Source organism: Halichoerus grypus, chromosome 3, assembly GCF_964656455.1.
Source record: "Halichoerus grypus chromosome 3, mHalGry1.hap1.1, whole genome shotgun sequence".
Lineage (NCBI taxonomy): Eukaryota > Metazoa > Chordata > Mammalia > Carnivora > Phocidae > Halichoerus > Halichoerus grypus.
Window position 1 is genome coordinate 54,393,866 of NC_135714.1, and position 23,822 is coordinate 54,417,687.

At 36.3% G+C, this 23,822-nt stretch overlaps 1 protein-coding gene across 1 annotated transcript in view; it reads right to left on the minus strand.

The window, feature by feature from the left end:
* The window catches only part of LOC118538753 (transmembrane protease serine 11D), a 35,804-nt gene extending 14,558 nt beyond the window's left edge, over positions 1-21,246 (minus strand). The window contains exons 1-6 of the mRNA XM_078068176.1: positions 21,190-21,246; positions 19,470-19,521; positions 16,353-16,490; positions 14,334-14,452; positions 5,717-5,784; positions 477-634 (exon numbers count right to left, since the gene is read on the minus strand). Coding sequence (XP_077924302.1) covers positions 477-634; positions 5,717-5,784; positions 14,334-14,452; positions 16,353-16,490; positions 19,470-19,521; positions 21,190-21,246 — 592 coding nt within the window. The remainder of the gene's footprint in view (positions 1-476; positions 635-5,716; positions 5,785-14,333; positions 14,453-16,352; positions 16,491-19,469; positions 19,522-21,189) is intronic.
* Positions 21,247-23,822: the final 2,576 nt, after the last annotated feature.

The following is a 23,822-nucleotide window of genomic DNA, read 5'->3' on the forward strand; positions in this document are numbered from 1 at the left end:
ATAGATTCAAGACAGTCAGAGGTACAGATATTTTCAGAGAGGAGTTAGGGATGTTGCTAAATCTTCTAATTTTCTCCTTTATTCTACAAGTTTATCAGATACCTTCCAATTGCATGCTGTGTTCTGGGTGAGGTGGAGTGTTAATTAAATTGTTCTCTGACCTTGAGCAGCTATTTACCATTTCTATAGCATACTACAGATTGAATACCTGACAACAACATCTCTCATAAGGAGTGTTGAGAGGGAAAATTAATGAAAGAATTTCTAGCTAATAAAATTTACTATATGAATGCTAAATGATTTTTTAAATGTTAGAATGAACTATGCATTATGTCTACCTTTATAGTATTTTGTTTTCATAAAGTTTAATTCTAAGGAAAGAAAAGTCAATCTCATTAAATTAAAACATGAATTATAACTGGTTAAGTTGATATATTTGGATAAAATGGTAAAAAAAAGAAAATAATGGTACTCACATGTTATCTCAGTTGAAGGGTCTATTTCCAAGTTTCCAGAGTTATTCAGCATTTGGTGTAAAACAGACTCAATTCTGCTTTTCATTGATGCTCCATTGTTATTTCTAGTGAATTTAAATTTCATGACAACATCTACTGTCACACCATTACCTTCTTGCCTGAAAGTCATAAATATATTAAAAATAAAAAATTATAATTTTATGCTGTTCTGTTTATATACTCTTATTGATTAAACATTAAAAAATTCACTTGGGGAATTTAACTTTAGAACAGATTCACATAACAGTGTTTGCATACTTAAGGATATATCACAATGCCATTCCACAAATACTTGATTTCAAATCATGGTACACTGTATCTACCATTTGGTATAGCTGGCTTTGAAGTCAGAATGCCAGAGTTTGAATATCAGCTCTGCCATTTACTGTTTGACTTTAGTAAGTTATTTGTTTCTTAAACTTTCTGTATTGAAGTCTCCTCACATTAAAGTGGGTTGTTATGAAGATTATGTGAATTAATACATGCAAAACTGTTGGGAAGGGTACACAGCATACAGTAAGTGCACTGTAAGTATTAGCTATTATTAGACTTCACAAAAATCTTAAAAAAAAAATCCCTTACCCCATTAAACAAACCTATAAGGAGAAGACGTTTTAAATTTATGTGACTTAAAGGCTCGGGTTAATTTTCTAGTACCTAAATGCATTAATGTGGCTAAAAGTCATATGTTAAAATTTTATCTATGTATCAGTTAGCCACAGATATTCTCCACAATGAACCTTAATAATTTGACTAAAGGCTGCAATGATCAAAAATCTATATAATTTCCACTTCCTTATGTGTAAATTACCATGTAAATCATTTCATCCACCTAACATTGGCCATCTTCTTTTCTGAAAATGTGCAATAGACAAATTTGTCTCTCATATTCATTCTAGGCCTCTTCCTCTCCTCTCAATTGTCAGTTCTGCCATAATATTCATTCCAGATATTAATTTAATATTTACTTAGCAAATGTTAAATAGCTACCTTCTTGTGCTAGGCACTGTTCTTAGTTTCAGAAATTAACAATGACCAAGATTCACACCTGCCATTCTCATGGATTTTGCAGTTTAGATAGAGGAGCAGACACTGAAGAAATAATTATAGCTTCCATTTCTAGCAACATGAAAGTCTAAATAATTTTAAAAAATTCTCCATATAAAATAGCCAGAAATACTTGATGAAATATAATAAATTTCATTTGAAATGCAAAGCTAAACTCACATTAAAGTAAGGAAAATCTTGGAAGACCAAAAATAAAGAACATGAATATTATGTAGTAAGCTCTAGAATATCCAACAAGCTTGAGTTGTAGCATTTACATGGATACTGGAGAGGAGGCTTTGGGCTAGTGCTAATTAGGGAGATGAACATGAGGTTTCTAAATAAGACCAGGATTCTCAAAGAACTAAACCCTCAGTGAAAGCATGGATCAGAAAGAAAAAAAAAATGTGCTCATCATGTCATAAAAAAAAAAATAAAGAAGTTTATGTGTCTCAGAGTTCCAGGTCTAGACAGAAAAAAGGAGACTGTCCTGATAATTCATGATCATGAGCCTACCTACATGAAAGTTTTGGATTTGCATTACTACCACCTGCATGGTTCCAGAAACTTTAAGAAATTAACCAAAAAAAAAGAAAAAAAAAAAGGTCCATGTGCTGCTGATCCTCCTAGAGTGTCTGATAGAAGCAAATGCTCTGTAGATTGAATGTGAAATCCAGGCTGCATAGTATCCTACTTATGAAGTGGGATTAAAGGTAAGCATACAGTTCCAGTGGCAAACAATTTATCATGAGCTAGAATGAGCAGAATGAGGACAGCAACCTCAAAAAGGTCACATAATAAAATTAACAGATAGGTAACTTTATTTGAAATGACTAACAACATAAAAGGGAGAATCATAAATATGAGAAAAGTATAGGACATTATCAAAACAGACCAGACAGGTTCACAAAAGAAACAACTAGAGCTTGCAGACAGGAAAACATAGTCATAATTTTTAATCAAAATTGAAAACTCAATGGATGGGTTACACAAAATATCAGACAAAGCTGAAGAGAAATTAGTTAACTGAAAGATAAAAATAAAGAAATCACACAAAATGTAACACAGATAAAGAGATGAAACAGATCAAACAGAGGATAAGAGACTAGAGAAGGTTCAATGTTTACCTAATGCAAAACGAAAGAAGAGCACCAAAAAATAAAGGAGCAGCAATATTACAAGAGATAATGAGAATTATCCAGAACTGATGAAGATATGAAGCCTTAGATCACAAGAGTCTGAGGCATACTAAATAAAAGAAACGCCCCCCACATGCAAATACATCATTAAAAAAACTGAACTCCAAAGACAAATGGAAGATTTTCAAACAATAGAGAAGAGATTAGCTACCAAGGAACATTTGACTGAAGGACAATTTCTTAATAGCAACAAAGAAGGCAGTATATAATTGTATCTTCAAATTGCTGAGAGACAATAGCTATTAACTTAGAATTTCATATCCACACTAAAGTATTATTCAAGAATGAAGATAAATAGGACATTTTTTAGATGAAAGCAAAACAAAAAGGATACTTTATAGCTCATGGACTCTTGTGAAAATTTATAAAGGAAGTACTTCAGTAAGAAGGGGATTGAACCCAGGAGGGTTAGGGGACGGTAAATAAGGAACAAAGAAAATGGCAAACCGGTAATCTATCATAACAATGACTAATTTGGAGTCATTTAAAATAGGGTGGAACTAAAACATCATTTATAATAACATGAACAAGAGTTTCAAGTTCCTTATATTATTTGAAAGAAGGGTGGTGAATTAAGCCAGCTCTCCTTATTTAAATTTTAAGGATAATCACTAAAATAAAGCAAAGATGATCAGAATGCATTAGAAAATATTACTAGCTGTCTTTCTGTTTTAGGAGAAATGTCTAACCTATAAGGATATGTAAATATTGAAAATAAAATATTGAAAACCCCTCGTGAGGTTCAGGATAGTAAAGAACTGAGAGAAGTCTAGTGGGACTGAGACTAGTCTAGGTGGAGGGTAGTGAAAGATAAGCCCAGAGGTGGAGATGGTAAGAGGAAGTCAGATAAAGGACAGTTGGATAAACTTTGTTATATGTATGTGTATAAAAATGTCTCTCTCTCCCTCCCTCCCTCTCTCTCTCTCTTTATAGATATATATGTATATATATACGTATATATATATAGATATATACGTATATATATCTATAAAGACACACACATATATGTGTCTATATGTATGTATGTATATGTACATGTATATGCACATACATACATACACACATTATACATATATCAAGAATACATGTACCTTTGATATGCATATATTTATATATAATATTTGGCATATTGCAAAGGTAATGAGTGGCCAATAGAAGGATTTTAACTAGGGGAATAATATGTTTAGAATTTTGTTTTAAAAAGTCTTTCTGGTTGCCGTGTAGAATGAGTGGAGCAAGACTGGAGGAAAGGAGACTCATTCGGGAAACTGTTCATAGTCCAGGAGAGAAATGGTTGAGGGCACTATTTGAAGAAAAGTTATGGATCTTAGAGATATTTAGGAAATAGAACTGAAAGATTAGATGGTTGAATGTGTGGGTTGAGGGAGAGGAGAAATTAAAGGTGACTTGCATATTTCTTTCTTGAGCAACAGGTTGAAAGTGATGCCATTGATAGAGGTGGGCAACAGTAGGAGAGTAACCTCTGGTGGGGGAGAGATGACAGGTTCAGGTCCGGACACAGTCAAGTGGAGTTGTCTGTGAGATACGTGTATGATGACATCAAGTAGATGGCTGTGTACTTTCATGTCTAGAGATGAGAGGAGTGGACTGGCCCAGAGATACAACTTTGAGAATAATGAACATACAGGGGGCAAGGAAGCCACTGAAAGGAGAGAATGTGAGCTGAGAAGATGAGAGGCTGATAACACGGGCTGAAGTCCAACATTTGAAGGATGTGCAGAGAAGGAATAGAGCTGCTGAAGAAAACTGAGGAGTGAAGGGAGAGATATGCGGAAAATAAAGGTGTTTAGGTCATAGAAACTACAGGATGGTACTATTTCAAGGAGGATTGAAAATAAAACAGCACAAAATACCACTGAGAGGTAACGGAAGACTGATAGAGTTTGTTTGGAGCTTGTGACTTGGATGTCATTGTTGAACTTGGCAAGGGTAATTAGCATTTTGTGGTGACATTAGAAGCGAGATTGTAGGGGATTGAGCAGTAGGTGGGAAGGGAACAAAAGGGGAGAAAATGCAGATGGTTCATCCAGTCCTATGGATTTTGAGAGCTAGTGGCTAATACAGAGATTTTTACAGGAAAATGCTAAGGGGAATGTACACTGAACTGACTGAAGTTCATTTTGGTAAATATTCTTCCCATGGATTCTTCCTACTCCTCTCATTTCTTAACAAAATTTATCTGACCAGATGTTCATGCTCCTGGGACTTACTGATTCTTCAAAAAATAAGAAATATTAGTTTTCTTGTGGTGGTGGTATTTGAGAAATACCTCCCTTTCAAAGGACTTTTGCTTATTATTTGAAGGATCGGGTAATGTGCGCATCTGAAGCATTTGTGGTAGGGTTAGTGTTTTGGTTGGGAGGGCCTTTCTCATCACATCACACAGATAGTACACATTCAACTAAGGCAGGACTGTCAAATAACTGGAATGCATACTGTTACTCCCCTTATTATTAATTCATGCCAGACATGCCTGGATTTGGCCACAGCATCCTTTATATTAGAGCATTCCAGGCAGATACAGACCAAAAAGCTTGATGTTGGTCATAGTGTTCTGATCTTGGATGAATATGCCCAGGACCACAACATTGCACAACTCCAGAGGCACTGTTTACATATGCTGGATTGTGAATGGGATCCACTGGATTTATACAGTTGGATGGCTTTATTACCATACCTTCACCCCACTCCCTTTAAACTTTCTTCCTTTCCTATCAAGAATTGAAGTGATATATTTATTTACATTAGTAAATAGGTCATATGTAGCATGTTTTGTTTTTGTTTTGGCGTTGTTTTTTAAGCTGCCCATGATACTTCTTTCATAATATTGCAACAAATTGTGTGAGTGCCTCATTCATTATCCATGCTGTGAACAAAAGTCAAATGGACCAAATTGAATCTAAGCTTATATATTTTTTATAGAGTTCCACTCACCTCAGTTTGACAACATGAGCTCTGATGAACTGATTTCTTAAATTTGATTCTTTGAACGTTTTAGTGATCTGTAGAAAGAAAGGAAAAAAAACCTCTTTGTAGTTCCAGTTGTTCTTCCCCTCCCTTCTTCCTCCCAACCTTGCAACATAGAACTTAAGTTAATGAGGAATAGGGACTGGAGTTTTCAGTTCGGTTCAGTTTAGTTCAACTCCCTCTCAGAATACATGAGATTGATTTAGGCCAGTGATACAGCCTTCTGAGGCAGGGCTTATTTCTTCATCTATGATACAAAGATGATAATGGACAGGATGCATCTTCACTAGAAGTCATCTCAACATTAGATGTTTTACTCAGTGTGATTTGGTGGCTATTCCCAAGGGGTTTGGGGCCAACGCCAAGCCAACACTAGGGGAGTCCATGATACAACTTATATTTGTGTGATTCCTCAACCACTGTTTTTAAATGGGTAACACCAGATTAAATTGAGTGATGAAAAGGGGGAAAAGAGGCAAAGGGCAGTTTTTTCCTTGTTAATTATGACTAATACCTAAGCATCTGACGTTATTTTTAACATCAGTTGGTAATTTCCTGACCTAACCTTAAGTGTCTCCCTGAATCATTTTTCAGTCCCAACAAGGATGGTGTTCTTGAGTTATAAAGCTCAGCTTCATGGTGAACTAGGGGTGGTTCTGTGACTGCAGTGGTTCTCCCACGATGCAGGGTCAGTCAGAGGTACCAAGGTTTCCTAATGCAGGAGTGGATTCCATTGGCTTGTACTGTGAGGCAGCAATAAGGGAGACGTGGACATGGAAATTAAGTAGTGTGCTGAATATTATATTAAGCCAGGATTTGAAACCAATCTTTCTTGAGACTGTAAAGTTTATGCAATCTCTTTTATACCACATTGTATCTTTTAAAATCTCCTTTCCCTTAGGCTGGTATCAGACCAACCAGTTGTTTGACGAAATGATAATTTTCTTTCTTTTCAGAGAGGCTTTGAATATTTTAAAGAATAATGAGATTATTGGTTTTGTGGAAATAGTTCATGTTCCTTTTTTAAAAATTTAGGAAATATTAGTGTTAAGAAGAAAACAAAAAAAAATCTCAAATTCTATGATCTAGAATTAATGATTGCTGTCATTTGGTGAACTATATTCCAGTGAACTACAAAGAAGGATCGATTTTAATATGCTTTTTAATATAGTATATTATAGGAAGTATTTTAATAAAATGATTTAACTTTAATTTTACTTGATTTTAACAGAAGTAAAAGGAACTGACCTAAAGCTGAAGGAATTGCTAGAATTTGGATAAATGTTTCCTATGATTATATTTTAATTCATGGTTTGGCATTATACCAGCACAGGCTAGACTGGACCAAAGTAAAAAAATCCACCTGAATTATGACATTTTTGCTATGTGGAAAACTTTAGTGAAGACTAAGATAATTAGCAACATAAAGAAAGTAAACTGATTAATTGGTTGATATCAAGATACAAGGATAAAAGAAGAGGACCATGGATAAGATTCCATATTTATACAAGGATAAAAGAAGAGGACCATGGATAAGATTCCATATTTATACAAGGATAAAAGAAGAGGACCATGGATAAGATTCCATATTTCCCAGAGTGGAATGTTATTGGCCCTGTCTTTAGAACTTATCAAATGTTGGGTAGAAAATCAGTGAGCAGATGATTGTAGAGAATTCCAGTAGGTTAGTGGAAAGGGAAGTTGACGAACAGAGAGATAAGTCAGCTTGCTATGAGAACTTGAATGAGCCTTGTAACCTTTCTTCCTCTCAGTTTTTCCATCTATAATTACATAGTCAGAAGTGTATTAAAAAAATTATCTGTATACAGTCGACTACTGCAACTCCCAAAGACTATGCATCTACTTTCAGTGAGCTTTACAGTCAACCTTTTGGCCTTTTCCCTTTCTTCAAAATTATTACTGTTCAAAGGGTCAAACAAGTTAACTTTCACACTCAATTGATTTTGTCATCTGCACTATTGACCTTTTCATTACCTTGGACAAAAATCAAGTAAACAATGATAAAAGAGAACTATTTTATATTTCCCTCCTGATTGAGGGTAACAATACTATCTCAGTATTCTAGTATAGACTAGGATCCTCATACCTCAGTAATATTCATCGTTAATAAGAATTGAAGTGAGATGTGGGTTTTTTAAATTCCAACAAAATGAATCATTGAATTTGTTAGTAGACCAGTCATTAAAAGGTAAAATTATATATAGAATTTTTGTAATTATCACACATTTTCATCCTTAGAGAGAAAAGATCTTATTAGCTAATCATGAAAACAAAGCACCTTATTTTCAGTGTCTTCTTCCTTGGTAGCTATCGTTCTGTTCATATTATTTATGAGCTGAATAATAGAAATAATGTTGTTTTGTGATTTCAACCACCCTCCAGTTACCACTTTCTTTTCTGTTTAACCAGAAGATCTGGAAAGCTCAGTTTTCAAGAAAAAGAAAATATGTGGCAATATGATCTGTTACCACAATGGTCTCCAAATATTTTTGATTATGCACTCCTATGGGTAAAGCATTTTGTGCATGAGTAGCCAAAACATATATATTTATTTATAAATTACATACATGTAATAATACTGTACTGCTAGCAATATATATTATAAAACATTGACAAAATTAGAAATTAAAAAGGTTGAGTTACAGAACAAACATTTAGGAATTTTATTCCATTTATATTTAATAATAATATTTTCACTGTTAATGTTACTGGATAGAATTTTTAATTTTTGAAACACTTTGTGATAAAATGACTCAAAGTTATGATTCTAAGTTTAATTTAAATACTTGGTTTGAAGTGCTGAAGAAGTTTCCACACAATTATGTGGCTCAAATGCATAAAGTACATCACTGACAGAACTTAATAAATCATGACACGAAGTTGTCAGTCCCTCCCACCCATTGTGCAAAGGTTTGTTGAAATTTAGCAAGTGACTTTCCATCTTCCCTGATGTCAATTGATTATCCTTGCAAACCAAATGAAATGTGTTTCATTTTATATGTTTTTAAAGAAATGTGTTCAAAAACAACCAAACATGATAATCCTTTCCCCCAATTTTTATGTGTGCATGTCTAAGCACTTTTATAGATAACATGCCTCATTTTTAGTAAAACAGAAGAAAATCCAAACACCTAATGATGGACCCATTGCTAAACATAGGTTTTCAGTCTCCTCTCCGTGCTGTGAGTTTTATTTAAAATGTGGCTAATTTCTTTCACTTACATCTTGAAGAGACAGGGTGTGTACATGTGTGTATGTGTCTTCTGAGAAAGGTATTGCTTCATCTGGTAATTTGGCTCTAGTCAGGAGCAGGAAAGTGTCAGTTCTGACATTATGTTACTGTTCTTTTACTTGCTCATTACTGTCCTTGCATATTAGAGTTATCTCCAAATTGCGGGTTTTAAAATTTGTGTTTTGCATGATTTTCTGTTTCCCTTATTGATTCAGTTTACTTTGAAAACTAGATAATACAATCTTTAAATCCAGTTGAAACTGCACGTCACTGAAATCTACTCAGAGCAGGTAAATACCCTAAAACCTAGTCAGTTCTGCTGTGTTACTGCCCCTCCCCTCTTCCCTCAAGATTTCTCACACATTGCGTGGGACCAGCTGACTTAAAACCAAACAAGAGGTCCAGTGTCAATTCCCTTGTTAAATAGTAACAAAGTTCTAAAAAGTATTCCTTATGGGAAAAACACATGTGGAGTGATATCTGAGCATTTGAGTATTCACAATTAATTATTGTGAACCCCTTCCTGGAATGCACAACCCCATTTGGAGACCACTGTGAGCTCCTGACTGCAGTGATGTCTTCATTTTGTCTCCCTAAGACTTGACACGGGAACCAACAGACAGAATGCATCATTTATTTATTCATTCAAAAAATATTTGAATGTCAAGTGTGTACCAAATTCTTTTTTAGGCATTAAGGAACAATCAATGCTTGTTGAATGGATGCATCTGAAATGAATTTTACCCAGAAGCCCTGCTGGTATAAATTGATGTGATAAGATTAATCTCAAATTGATACTGGTTTTTTTTTTCTTCCTATGTCCTACTTTGTTTGTGGGACTATAACTAGGTATATTTTGGAAAGAGTGGCAATTGTTTGCAGAATTTGTTGCAATATCACCCCTGATACCAAAGGGAAGTTTCAGCTGATCCCAGGTATGAATACTGACTGAAGTCTTTTATTTAGAAAGACCCATTCAATCAGAATGCACTCATAGTTTTGATCCATGTATTTTGCAAACAGGTGCTTTCATTATTTCTAGATGACCTTGTTCTTTTTTGTCACTCATTCAACAACAGTTTTTGAGCACCTTTTGCACTGCACACCCCTTCTATCAAGCACTGGGGTACAATGGTGAGAGAAAGTAAACAGTCCTTGCCATTTAGGAGCTTACATTTAAGGGTGGCAGACAAGCACTAATCAAGTTATTATCCACATTGGAGTAAAATTATAACTGATAAGTATGGAAATATGTAGAGGAATTTGATCCAACCAATGAGATTAGAGAGGTTTCTCAGAGGAAATGCTTATGAAGTTGAGATTGTTAGGAAGAATCAGAGTTAGCTAGTTGAAGAGGAAGGAAAAAGCCTCACAGATGAAGTGAATGGTGCGTGCAAAGTCCCAAGGTGGGAACACACAGGCTGTGTTTCAGGAATGGAAGGAGGCCAGTGCAACTGTAGCATGGAGAACAAGGAGGCTAGGGTGAGAGAAAGGCCAGACCATGTTAGTGTGTAAAGAATTTGGTCTTTATCATAAATAATGGGAAGTCACTGAAGTGTTTCAGACAAAGGGATAATATAGTCAGATTTGTAATTTGAGAATAATTTCTTTTAAAAAAAAAGATTTATTTATTTTAGAGAGAGCGAGAGCACAGTGGAGAGGGTGAGAGGGAGAAGAAGAGAGAATCTCAAGCAGAGTCCTTGCTGAGTGCGGAGCATGATTTAGTGCCTGAACTCAAGAACCTGAGATCATGACCTGAGCCAAAACCAGAGTCAGACACTTAACTGACTATGCCATCCAGGCACCCTGAGAATAATTTCTTTTGCTGCATATGGATATATTCAATTTTAGGGAAGAAATAATGCAAATTATTTGTACTATTTTAGTACTTCAGAGTAGAGGTGATGGCTTTGGAAGGGCATGGTGTTAGGTACGAAGAGAATTGAATGGAGATGAGGGAAATAGAGGGGATAAAACCTACAGGAGTTGGTAATGGACTGGATATTTGGAATGATAGAGGGCAGTAGATCAAAGATGAATTCTAGGTTTTTGGCTTGGAAAACTGAGTCAGTGACATTGACGTTAATGGGGACAGGATTATTGGAAGAAGTCTACTATGGTTTGGGGAGATCATGAGTTTGATTTTGGGACATGATAAATTTGAGATTAAAAAAAAAAAAAACCTAGCCAAGTAGAGATATTAAGCTGGCAGTTGGGTGAAAAGTTCCAAAGTACAGAAGAAAAGTCTGGGCTCGAGACCAAGTGAGTCATTAGATAAGTATTGGTTGAAGTAATGCTCATGGAGAGGGAAGTCAAAGCCTCGGGGAATTTCAACATTGAATGTCAGTGTAGAGGAGGGTGATCCTGTAAGGACACAGAGAAGTGGCCAGGGGGTCAGGATAGGAAAAACAGATGGATGAATATCATGCTCGAAAGTCACAAAATCATAGACTTTTTGATTTAGAATGTAGTATAAAAATCATCTGGTCCCATGATTTTATTTCACTGATGAGTAAACTGAGAGCTAGAAAAGAGACGTGAATTGCCTAATAGAACAGAAGGTTCTGGGACTATTCTTCTGCTCATTAAGTATAACACGTTGTCTATGGGACAAGGATAATGATGGTACTCATGTTACCGTTGGGAAATGGCATGATCCTTGGATTTGGAGTTACGAGCCCTTAGTTTGAATGCTGGTTCTACCACTCTCCACTTGACTGATGTTTGACATGTCTCCTAATCTCACAACCTTTACTTTACCCATCTATAAAAATGATTTGTTAATTCATGTGGCTGTTGTGAAATGAGGGTTAGAAAGTGCCTTGTAAACCATAAATTAGCACTGCATTAGAGTATTATTCATACAGTGTTTTAAATGTTCAAAGTGTTTTCACAGAAGGATAAATAAATGAGAGTGTGGAAATCATACATCAGAAGAATTTCAAGGGAAATCTTTCTCTGCCAGATGTGTAAATATATTGTAAAACCACAGTACTCTAAATAGCTTGGTACTGGTACAGTGAAGGTTAATCAGTGAGGACAAGGAGAGTACAGAATAAAGAAAAGGAGGAATTTAGTGTATAATAAAGGTGGCATGACATATAAATCCATTGCACTATTGAACATACTCTTTTGGTACCACCACCTAGCTATTTTGGGGATAAACCTGGATCTCTACCTTACTGCAAAGTAAATTATAAACAAATAAAAGATAAAATTATAAAAACTGAAATAATAAAATTATAAAAAGAAAATGAAGGTGAATATTTTAAAGAGTATTTAGAGTGGAGAAAGCCATTTTTAACCTGACACAAAAGTGAGAAATCATAAAAAGGATTGATAATTTGGCTATATGAAAAATTAAATGTTTAACATTAAAAAACCCCTACATTATAAACAAGATTGACAGTCAAATCACATTATCAGAGAAATATATGCAATGTGAATGACAGGCAGACTTTAATATTCTAATAAGGACAACTGTTTGTTTGTTTGTTTGTTTGTTTTGAATCCATATAAAATAGACAAGTGCTCCAGTAAGAAAATGGGTAAGGTTGTGATCAGGCAATTCACAAATGAAGTTATAAAAATGACCTATTAATATAAGAAGGCAGATTAAATCTTAGTAATTAAGGAAATGTAAACCAAAATAAGATTGAGATGTCACTTCTTACCTACTGAATTAGCAACAATTAAAATGATTTACGATGCTGTGTGTTAATGCTGTGGGGAAATAAGCATACCTATGTGGACTTATGTACTGCTGGTGAGAATGTAAACTGGAGCACTTCTGGAGTGCAGCCTAAAAATTAATCTTAAAAATGCAAAGACCACTATATTGATACAAGCAAGTGGTTAAATAAATACATGGGGAGAATAGACAAATAGAAGAATTTTAAATATTCTTCAAATATTCAAGGCATAGCTCCCCACTCCTCTACTCCTTATGTGTGGCTTAGACATAGTATCTTTTTTCCAAAGAGTATGGTATGGAAAAGGGAGGGAATGACTGTACGATGTAGAAACCTGACAAATGCTGCTTCAGCTGGGTGATCAAGTCGACAGTACTAAGTCATACTGACAGTGTAATGAACCCCCTTCATGTGATGGAATGAAAATGATACTTTTCCTCTTTGATCTTCCTCCCTCCCCAAAACCTGTAACTCCACTCTAAGCAAGAGAAAACAAACAAACAAAAAAGGCCCAGTTGTGGGATTTTATAAAATGACTGGCTAGTACTTTGCAAAACTGTCAAGGTTCTCAAAAACAAGGAAAATCATAGGAACTCTCATAGATTCTCTTCCCAAATCACTAATTCAGCTGTTTATTCTGATCTCATTAAACATTTAAATATACCTAACTTCCCTTGCTCTAATCCCATTAAACTAAGCAGTTGTTTCATAATTTGGCTTCTAGCGAAGTTTGCCTCTAGGGAAAAATGTGTTAGATGAGCCAATGATTTAGTCTCCCAGCCATAAGAGCTCTCATTATAGATTAACTTAGTGGTTCCCAAAGTGTGGTCTTGGACCATTAGCATCAGCATCACCTGGGAACTTAGAAATGCAAATTCTTGGGCCCAGCCCAGACCTATTGAATCAGAGACTCTGACATCAGGGCCCAGGAATCTGTGTTTTGACAAGCCTGTCAAGTGATTCTGTTACATGCTGACGTTTTAGAGACATTGGATTAATTTATATTCTTAGGACTCTTTAAAAAGGTAAGTAAGCAACCTTGAGACTGGTCAGCTCTGACTGTGCGGACTAAAGGCCAGACTCTGGTCCATGGTCATAAATGAATACAAAAGGGTCCACTTGTGAGGTTTCCTGGTGGGCCTCTTCAAGTGAAAGCCTGACCTTGTTTTGCTTATTTTCTCTGTCTATCATTGAACCAGAGTAGGATGTTGTCTAAACTATGTCATTATTGACATGCAAACATGTCATTTAACACCTGCTACCTGTGTGTTTAGTTGGGTAAGAAAAAGGAAAGAAGGCAAAATGGAAAGGATTTAAAAAGGCAATCTCAAGGGGAGCAGTAGTAAATGCTCAACTTGCACAAACAGTAGACTTCCAGCCTTTGAAGTCATAATCATATAAAATATGAATTTACTCAAGAGTCTTCTAGCACTTTACACTCATGACTTAAAAAAATGTAAAGAAGAACCAGTATACTAACAAATTAACTTGGAAAAAGCACAAAGAAACACACCTTTCAATATTCAAGGAGGAAAAATATGCAGAACATTTAGCAGTTACAAATAGATCACAAAATTTTAGACTTATTATCAAATTTGTTTTATGATGGAATAAAGAGCAAATACAAATATTAACTTACCATAGATTCAATTCTTCCACTCAAAGTCCTATATTCCTGTGTACCTGGTGAGTTTAACTGATTACTATATTTGACATTTAGGATTTGAAAGCTGCTATGGTAAAAGTATGACTTTTGATCTGTAAAACAAAGAAAAGGAGAATCAGTCGCACTACTAAGTACTTTAAACCTTAATTTATTCAGGATTTAGGATGCTATATTACACAATTAAAAAAATTGCTTCTCTTAAAGAAAACCCCACACTTACTATAAATGTAACTATAATAAAATTATTTTGCTTTCAGTTTTTTAAAAAAATGACAGATCTGAAATTGTTAAGGATGTAGGAAAATCAGAGCAGCATTATTTGTGAAATTAAACTGCTCAGAAGTATCATAATTTTCATTTTTCCTATATTTTAGGGAGATTTATGATTGCAGATTTATTCATTCAAGAAGTATTAATGAATGTCTATAATATGCTATTATTCATTTAACACTAAAGAATAACCCAGAGTAATTCTGAATAGTTTTAAGAATGGTTTCAAATAATAATCATTTTAGAGAACTCAGTGACTTGTTAGTTTTTTAGAATAAGCTAGAAAATAAGCCTTTGAACAAGATAACTAATTGGTTGTCCAGTGTGAATTGTTTCTACCAAAGAATGTCTGCCAGAGGACATATTCAGCGGGGTGAAGAAAGTAAATATTTCTAAAACACACTGTACACATCTTAGAAACGTTATGAACATGGACATAATAACCTAACCTGTCTTAGGAAAAATCCCTGCTTTCTTTTGATCACTCGTAAGCATAATTTATGCAGAGAAGTATCTCCTTCAGAGGAAAGAGTTAGAGATCCTGGTGGAAGGGTAGTATCGTCCTTTGTGGTGGAGGAATAAGTCTTTCAAGGGCCATAAATGGTGCAGAGGATGAACCTAGACTCCTCAACTTGTGTGACGATACAGTGCCATTAAGAGTGAAAATTCACTAATTTAATCATAAACTTGAGGTTTCTTGCCTCTGTAATCACTTTAGATGTAGTTGATTCCAGGTGATTTGATAGCAAAATGTAGCCACAATTTTATAATTAGCTTGGCTGAAAAGATTATTCATTATTACTGGTTTTCTTAATGTTGGTAATTTTATTGTGCCATTGAGAGTTTTTCAACTTTCACATAAATAAGCATTTTTGCCTATTTACAATAGAACATATAATAAATTATGTTCTCTCTGTCTCTCTACACCCATACATACCCATATACCTAAACACACACCCACATGTAGGATTTAAATGATTTAACAGAATTATAGCTGAAATAAAATAATACCAAAGTGCATTTTTAAGTGAAAAAAGCAGATTATAGCATATATTATCTAGTGAATTTGACACATTTTATTTATCTACATGAAAGCAACTGAAAGAATGTTCACTGAGATATTAAGGAATGTTGTTTATGAGTAAGCAGGGTATCATGTGTTCTTTATATTGTTTGTTCTCCATGTGTCCTATATTTTTGTGATATAATAATACTAAGAGAAATAATAAAATAACAGATCCTTTTTAAAATTTGTTTTTACTCCTCATCTTTCTCCCAAGACTGTTTTATCAGGAGAAAGATCATGAATTAACAAATACTTTCAAATTTTTAATGTTGAAACTTAAAATTCTTTGCAATATTTCACTTTTACAATTTCATCAGGTTAATATATGAAGAAGGAAATCATGATATTAAATGAGAAAACAAAATAGACAAATTCTAGTGTCAGAAAAGAATCAAGAGATTTTTTTTTCCCTTTGGCTAGAATAATTCTTGCCTAAGTAATAAGGGTTTATTATGCTAAAAAAAAGAGAATAGAAAAAAGTACTGATTGAGGGAAAATATAGACACAAACATATATTTAGGGATATATAAGACATACAATTATGTTATATTAAAAAATAAAAGTGATAATAAAAGAGAGAATGCCAAACTTTTCATTTGAAGGTGTATTTAGTTATTTGGTTTGAAAAGTGGTCCTTTTAGTCTTCTAGTACTTACCAAAAGCTAAAAAGTAGATGAGTAGAGCTATGGTTACTGCCAAGATTACCACCCCCACCACAACAGTGAAACACACTACATATGGATTCAGGAATCTTGAGGTTGATGGCATCCGTGCTGGCCTTAAAACAGGAGAAAATGGTCAAAGACTAATCCTTTCACTCAGAGAAGCCATTATTTCAGTGCTCGTGAACATTTTCTGCCTTCCTATGTGTTTCAGCCTGAACATAGCTCTATTTATAGGAAACAACATGATTCTTGATCAGAATATAATCCTGGAAATGAACCTGAACTAACAACATTCTCCTTAATGACTTTCAATTTTTTTTCAGCACAAAAATGCTGACATTTTGGTAGTTTGATAGAAGAATAAGTAAACCAAACCTATGCCTTGCAATTATTTTCCCTTCTTCTGCCAGTTGATGAGGTTCTCAACAGTAACAACTAATTGTACTGTTTTGTTGTCTTTCCAAGACCCTATGTTGGACACTTACTATGGTAAAGCTCCCTTAACTGGGTACCATCCCCAGTGGTGTACAGAAGAGGAGTCATTCTGGGTGGGGAGAGGGGTGGAGGGAGTCAGAACAGTAGCATTCCTCCCTGTCATATTCTCTATATTATTAAAACTGGGGGTGTGACCAGAGGTTGAGTGCTCAGGCCCAGGAGAGTAGCAAGCCCCTGAAATGAATCAGAACTGTCCCAACAGCAGATGTGTGACTTACTGTTTTTCCTCCATGAATTTATCAGCTGCAGTGTAAGCCAATAGATTTATACTAATACAGTATCTGGTAACTATTAGGCACGTGGCCCAGGTACTGTCTTCTTCAGTGCCTCCCTCCCCACAACCACATACCCTTGCACTGCGGAGGTAACCAGAAGAGCTAAGTGTGAATTTCTGTTTTCTCCCTTGTTTGTGTGGAGGTCATATTGTCATTCATCTGAGACTTTCTTAGTCTGACAAATGGGATTAATAATACCTGCCACACAGGCTGTCTTGAATATCAATGAGGTTATGTTAGGAAATATATTTCTAGTTAAATAGGTTATCTCCTAGGCTGTGTGCCTCTGGAGGGGAAAGCATGCATGCATGCTTATGTTTCAGACACTTCCCAGGGTGCCTGCCATAAATAGGTGGTTCATAAATATTTATATTTATAAATATTTGTCGCATGTGTTAACTTCTGAGCATGTTTCAGATTTAAGGCCTTAATATAGCTGAAAAACAGTTACATTTAGCAAGAATATAGTCTCTCATTTTTCCTATTTGTTTTGCCAACCTTCTGGTGTAAGTGTGAAGAGAATGCTCTGAGGGTTAGTGATTCGCAGACGTTTAGGTTTCATGGCAGGGCTGCCTGATGTTATTTGGGCTCTCCACAACTCAGAGACTCATAGAAGGGCACTTCCTGGTATTTTGCAGTGTGCCACGTGCACATCGTTTTCTGTGGTTCTGGGACCAGTAACATATCAAGAGATTGTTGGAGGCAGACCGAGACTTGCCAACTTTCAATTTTGTTGAATAAACACATTAATCATACAAAAACCGACCATGCTCAAACATTATCATTTAATGAAGGGGCATTTAAGAGGCTAGAAGTAGGAAGGATTGTCTCAGGCTAACAAAAAATGAATGACGTAGCTTTAGCTTTATGATATCTTTTTACTACATTGCTCTTCTTTGTTCATTTTGCTATACTGGTGAAAACTGACTTTCACTGGCACTGGTCCAGAGTCCAACATTTGGAAACCACTACTGCGGTAAACTTCAAATTGGAGGAAATTGGCACTTTGATGTTTGCTGATTTTTGAGACTCAGTTTACTCACGTGTCATCTTATGTGGTCTCTGTGCCGGTGACATGCAATCACAAGTGCACGGTGTTTGGCATTTGTGACGTCAGTAAATGTCAGTGGCTCCTGAGTAATGGCAGAGCCAAGGGGAGACAGAGTTGGGAGTCCAGGGTGAACCCAAAAGCCTGAATAATTTCCAAACTGATTGATCCTTCTCCTCAACCAGAGATGAACTAATGTGTCAAGACTTATGAGTGTGGAGAGAGAAGTACTGAGAAACAGGAAGTAAGTTGGAGGCCGAGAAACAAAAACCAAAGGCTAGAGTCAGCATGTGCTGCTTTAGCTTGGATGAGGCTCCCATGGGAATGACTTTAGCGCCAACTTCGCTTCAGTTCATGGAAAACAGCTTAAACTCAATGACTAAAAAGCACCATGAAACATATGACTCAATAAACAAAGGGTGTGGAGCTCAAATCACCTTAATCTCACAAGCCATAATTAATTGCCTAAGAATGGGTTGCTCCACCCTGTAGAAACAGCTGAAGAAATATCTACTCTCTTGTTGGTAACGCAACTTGTCATTGAACCTCTGTATGTGGTTGATTACAAAGCTTATGCCAACACAAACTAAATTGTGCACAATATTTACTTTGTAAACTATTAGAGATAACATGTTTGCAAACACTGAATTCTGACTCAATGCAATGGAAATCTGTGCAAGAAAATACTTTGCTTTTAAAGCCGGTTCCTGACCACTGAGATTTTTAGTGCTTGCGTTTGAACAAAGCAAAACAAATCATTCAGTCGTAACATGTTTAACCGGCTTCCCCCTTTCGTTTGCTCTCTTTTATTAACTTGGAAAAGTTACAGTAATGTTGAAAAACTTATTCTATAGTTTTGAGAGTCTAAGTGTCAGGCATTGTACATGTGTAGTGCCAGGATTCAAAACTGTAAAGCAGGTATTAGGATCCCTGTTTTGAACATAGGGAAACTGAGGCTCAGAGAGTAAATAACTCAAAATTACTCAAGAGTGACAGCTGAAAATTGAAACTAGGTTGTTTTGAATCAAAGCACATGCTCTTCCTTTCACATACACTTCCTCCCTCATACTACAGGAGACAGGAAAGTTTCGGGACTCCTATCTCTTCTGACTTCATTTGGGGGAAGCAAATGGGATCAACACCCATTGAGTGCTAGGACTATGTCTTACACATAGTAAGTGTGCAATAAAATAATTGTTGATTTAATTATAATTTGGAAGTAAATCTTACATTAATATATCAAAATTATTTAGGAATATTAATTAATCTTTGCCACTGACACATAGTTACAACCAATATAGGGCTGTGGATTAATAGAGCCATTGGCAACAATGTCCATCACCTGCAAGAATGGAGGAAAACAGTGACAGGGGAATTGCAAATTCAGATGCATATGCATATTAAGGACTTTTAGACAATTTTGTATCCTTTTAAATTAGATTTCAGGTATCATGATAACAAAGATTTGGTCCACAGTTGTCTTCTCCTGCGAAGCATTCTTCCTTGATAATCCCACTTTATGCCATAGTTTCAGCAAGCATGCTATAGGGTAACATTTCCTAGGATAGATCCTCAGCCCAGCCCTGTCTTTGAGCTTCATCCCGCCATTGCCAGTTATCTCCAGACATCTTCTGGATGCTTTACAACCTTCTTAAATGTGGGAGGTCTGGGAATGGGGTGAAGGTGGAATATTTTCTCCCTGGATGTTTACCAGTCTCAGAGGATTCCAACCATCACTTTGCACCATGAAGCCTTGATTGGTGTTGCCAGTTGTCCTTCCAGGGAGGGATTTTGTAACCCTTGGACTGAAAGGAAGTTGTGTGTGTGTGTGTGTGTGTGTGTGTTTGTATGACACTCATGCATTGTCTTCTGCTATCTTTTTATTTAGGTTGGGGGTGCGGGGAGGCCGTGAGTAGGGGGAAGAGAGGCGAGATGGGTTCATTGTCTCTGAAGTGAGAGTTTCCTTTAGCTTTCTCTATTGCCTGAGAGCTTTGGGTCTGGAGGCCTGACCATCAGGCCATGAGTTGCCCAAGTATGAAACCTGGAAATGGTGGGTGATACCCAAGCCACAGCCTTTTTGTCTTTGGGGAACTGCTTTCTTCAGAGGGAAGGAGGTGGGGGGCTGTGAATTGGTTGTTAGTTTCTGAGTTTTACCAAATAAAGTAGAATCTAAGAAGAAGAAAAAAAAAGAAACCCTCCTTGAAACTGAACTTTTCCCCCAGTACTACACTCTCAACTATTTCTAAAATTGGTGAATTGATTCACTTCTATCTATCTGGTACCCTAAGTTGGAGACCTAGAAATTAGCTGCACCTGCTCTCTCCTGGTCTTTCTCACATTCAAGAGGTCACCACACAGTCCTTATCTTACACCTAAATCTTTTCTTTTCTGTACCCTCTATTTTGTTCTTAATTTTGACTGTTATCAACTGACTTGTATTACTTGCAAGGCCTCTTAACTTGTCTCCCTTTCATTAACTATGCAGTCATTAATTAGTTAATGCAAGACACATTTAGTGAGTGACTTCAGTGTTCTAGGTGCTGTAATGCAATGAAAAGAAACAGACAAACAGCAGTCCTAATGGTGAAGGGAGACAGAAATGAGTAAGTAAAATAAGGGAAAAGGGCAGAGAGGTGGGAAAGGAAGTGTGTATGTGGTGCTGGAAATTTAGGTAGAGTGGCCAAGAAAGGCCATGCTGAAAAGGTTACATTTGAATAAAGACCAGAGCAGGTGAGTGAGCAAGCTACGAAAGTTCCAGGAAAAGAATGATTTCAGCAGAGGTAAGAGCAGGCCCTGAGCCAGGAGCTCACCTGGTAAATTTGAGAAACAGCAAGGGGCGCAGCGAGATGGGGGTGGAATGAGCAAGATTTTGTTTCATTCAAATCAACCCTTTCAAATCCTTCCAGGGAGTTTTTTGAATATAAGTCTTAGGTTCTGACACTCTGCCCTTCCCCTGCCTCATTTGAAATTTATCTATAGCTTGTCAAGATCCTCAGGATGGCATCCAAACCTTCCACATGGCACTGAAAGCCTTCATAGTCACCTCTGCATCTTCAGCTTCTGCCATATCCTCATCTGCCCACTTAACCCCAGCCAGCCCGAATGGGACAGCGACTTCTGTGTGTGATGACACTTTGCCTACAAAACCTCATACCTCAACTGCTCCATAGATTCCCATTTTGTTCTTAAGGGATTTCAACCAACTTTCTTTCCCTCCAGGTAGATACTTTCTTTGCCCCTAGTTTCCCCTCATCTGATCTCATAATTCCCAGTGAATTTCTCTATTCTAGTCATTATCCCTTCTTGTGGGAAACAACAATTTTCTTGCCTGCACCCACCTCTAGGCTGTAACTCCTGAAAAGTACACATGCATTGTGTCTGTCAAGACATGTCCCATCCTTAGCACAACACCCACTACAGAGTCCACATCAAGCATTATTTATGAAAAAATTGATGAATGACACTGCAAAGAAGGGTTTAAAAATAATTTAACTATAGTTTGGAGGGACTTTATGTAGGATTATATGATATGCATTTTTGTTTTAAATACTGACAAATAAAATATAGATTGGAGAATAATCTCTGCCATCTAATGAGTGCTTGCCATGTACCTGGCACTGTGTTGAGTTTTTCTACATCATTTAATTTAATCCTTGTAAATAAGCCTAGTTTACAGATGATGAAATAGAAGCTTATTTACTCAGCTAGTAAGCGATGGAGCTGGAATGTGAATCCAGGTCTGTCAAGCTCAAACTGCAAACATCCACATCAGATGGGAGGGGATTTTTCTGTTAATTATCATGTTGTTATTCATTTCTATCACTCTACCTTGTTGTTGATGCTAAGAAATGGAAAGTTCAAAAATATTGCTATAGACCTGTGTTATAGGATATACAAATGCGTATATTTGAATACGTGTGTGTGTTTACATTATATATTGGGGTTATGAAGATTATGAGAAATGGTTCCAAAGTAAAGGGACTTCTTTATTTTAGTCCATTTCCTTAACACTAGATGTTTACCACTAGACAGGCAGTAGGGACTATCTAATTCAATGTTTTAATTTTTTTTCAGTTGATAAACACTGTGTTCAAACAAGGTCTTGCTTGGAAGCTCAAAGATGGAAAACAGATTAAATGGAATAGCTTTTCTGTTTGAATTTGGAATGGGAGAAAAGGACCCCCTCCTCCTATTTCCAGCAAATTTTCACTGATCTTGTCCACCATTTTTCTTTCTTTCTTAAGTTTTTGTTGTTGTTGTTGTTCTTGATAAACTCAGGTGCAGTGTAAAAGGAAAGAGAGACACAAGAGGATTATTCTGATTGCAAAACTGGATAGTGGCAGAGTCGGTGCCACAGTTTTAAGACTTGTTGAATATATTTATTTTATTAAAGCATGGTGCATCCTGAAAACTCTAGGTTCATATGGAAGATAAGAACGTATCCTTGAATCACAAACCCACACCACTTTATGTGTGTGTACTTTTGGAATGCACTATGTGACTTTCTTTAAATTCAATGATTTACTTGCCAATTTATTTTTATCTTGGGTAGCATTTAAAGAAGTTTATATATAAATCTCTTTATACTTCCTGAGGATACAGAGGCTGGGCAAGTGGTGAGGGACCTGAGCTAACTTATGTAATACTTTGGTGAGAATTAGGAAAAGGCCGCTTTTCTGTGAGACAGAGACAATTATAAAAGGGTGCTCCGTGGGCTGCATGTAGCTACACTCTGGGACAGATAGCTTGTCAGGGAGCATAGGCTCCATGTCAGCTTCCAATCTTCCCCTAAGCCTTGCAATTTTGTGCATTGCACAAACTTCACAACTGTATATAGCGGACCTGAAATGATGTGTGAAAGTTCTGGAATCTGCTACTTACAGGGAAAGCCAATCCAGAATCCAAATTCTTCTCACAAAGTTTGCAAGTTGATATGAACAAATGACTAATAGGTGTGTGTGTGTGTGTGTGTGTGTGTGTGTGCATGTAAGTATGTAGTAGTGGAGTTGGGAGTTGATGATGTTTTATGAGACCCTGCTGCCAATGAAATTAAGAGGTGTGGGCTCAATTGCTTCACAGGCTAGTTAAGGATTTTCTTTCCTAGGACTCAGGATATACTCTGGAACTCAGGCTCTTCTCTTTTTTTTTTTTTTTTAAGATTTTATTTATTTAGTTGAGAGAGACAGAGATAGCAACAGAGAGCATGAGTGGGGAGGAGAGGGAGAAGCAGGCTCCCCGCTGAGCAGGGAGCCCGACGTGGGGCTCAATCCCAGGACCCCAGGATCATGACCTGAGCCCAAGGCAGATGCTTAAGTGACTGAGCCACCCAGGCGCCCCATCAGGCTCTTTTCAATAAATCGACGTCATAGAATGAACCCCATGAGAAAGTGTGGCCACAATAGGGCAAATCTACCTTTACTGCTGATGATGCTCTGTTCACATGTGTCTAATTGGTCTTAAACTTGAAGGAATCATTTTCATATACTGGAAGTCCATGGGCATTCTTTCTCCATCTTATTTCATTATAGTATTGAAATGTATTTCAAGATAATTTACCACAATTATTACCTGATGTAGAAAAATTTCACTGGGTCCTAGCGATTGAGGCTGCATTAAACAACTAGTAGAGAAAGAATATATTAT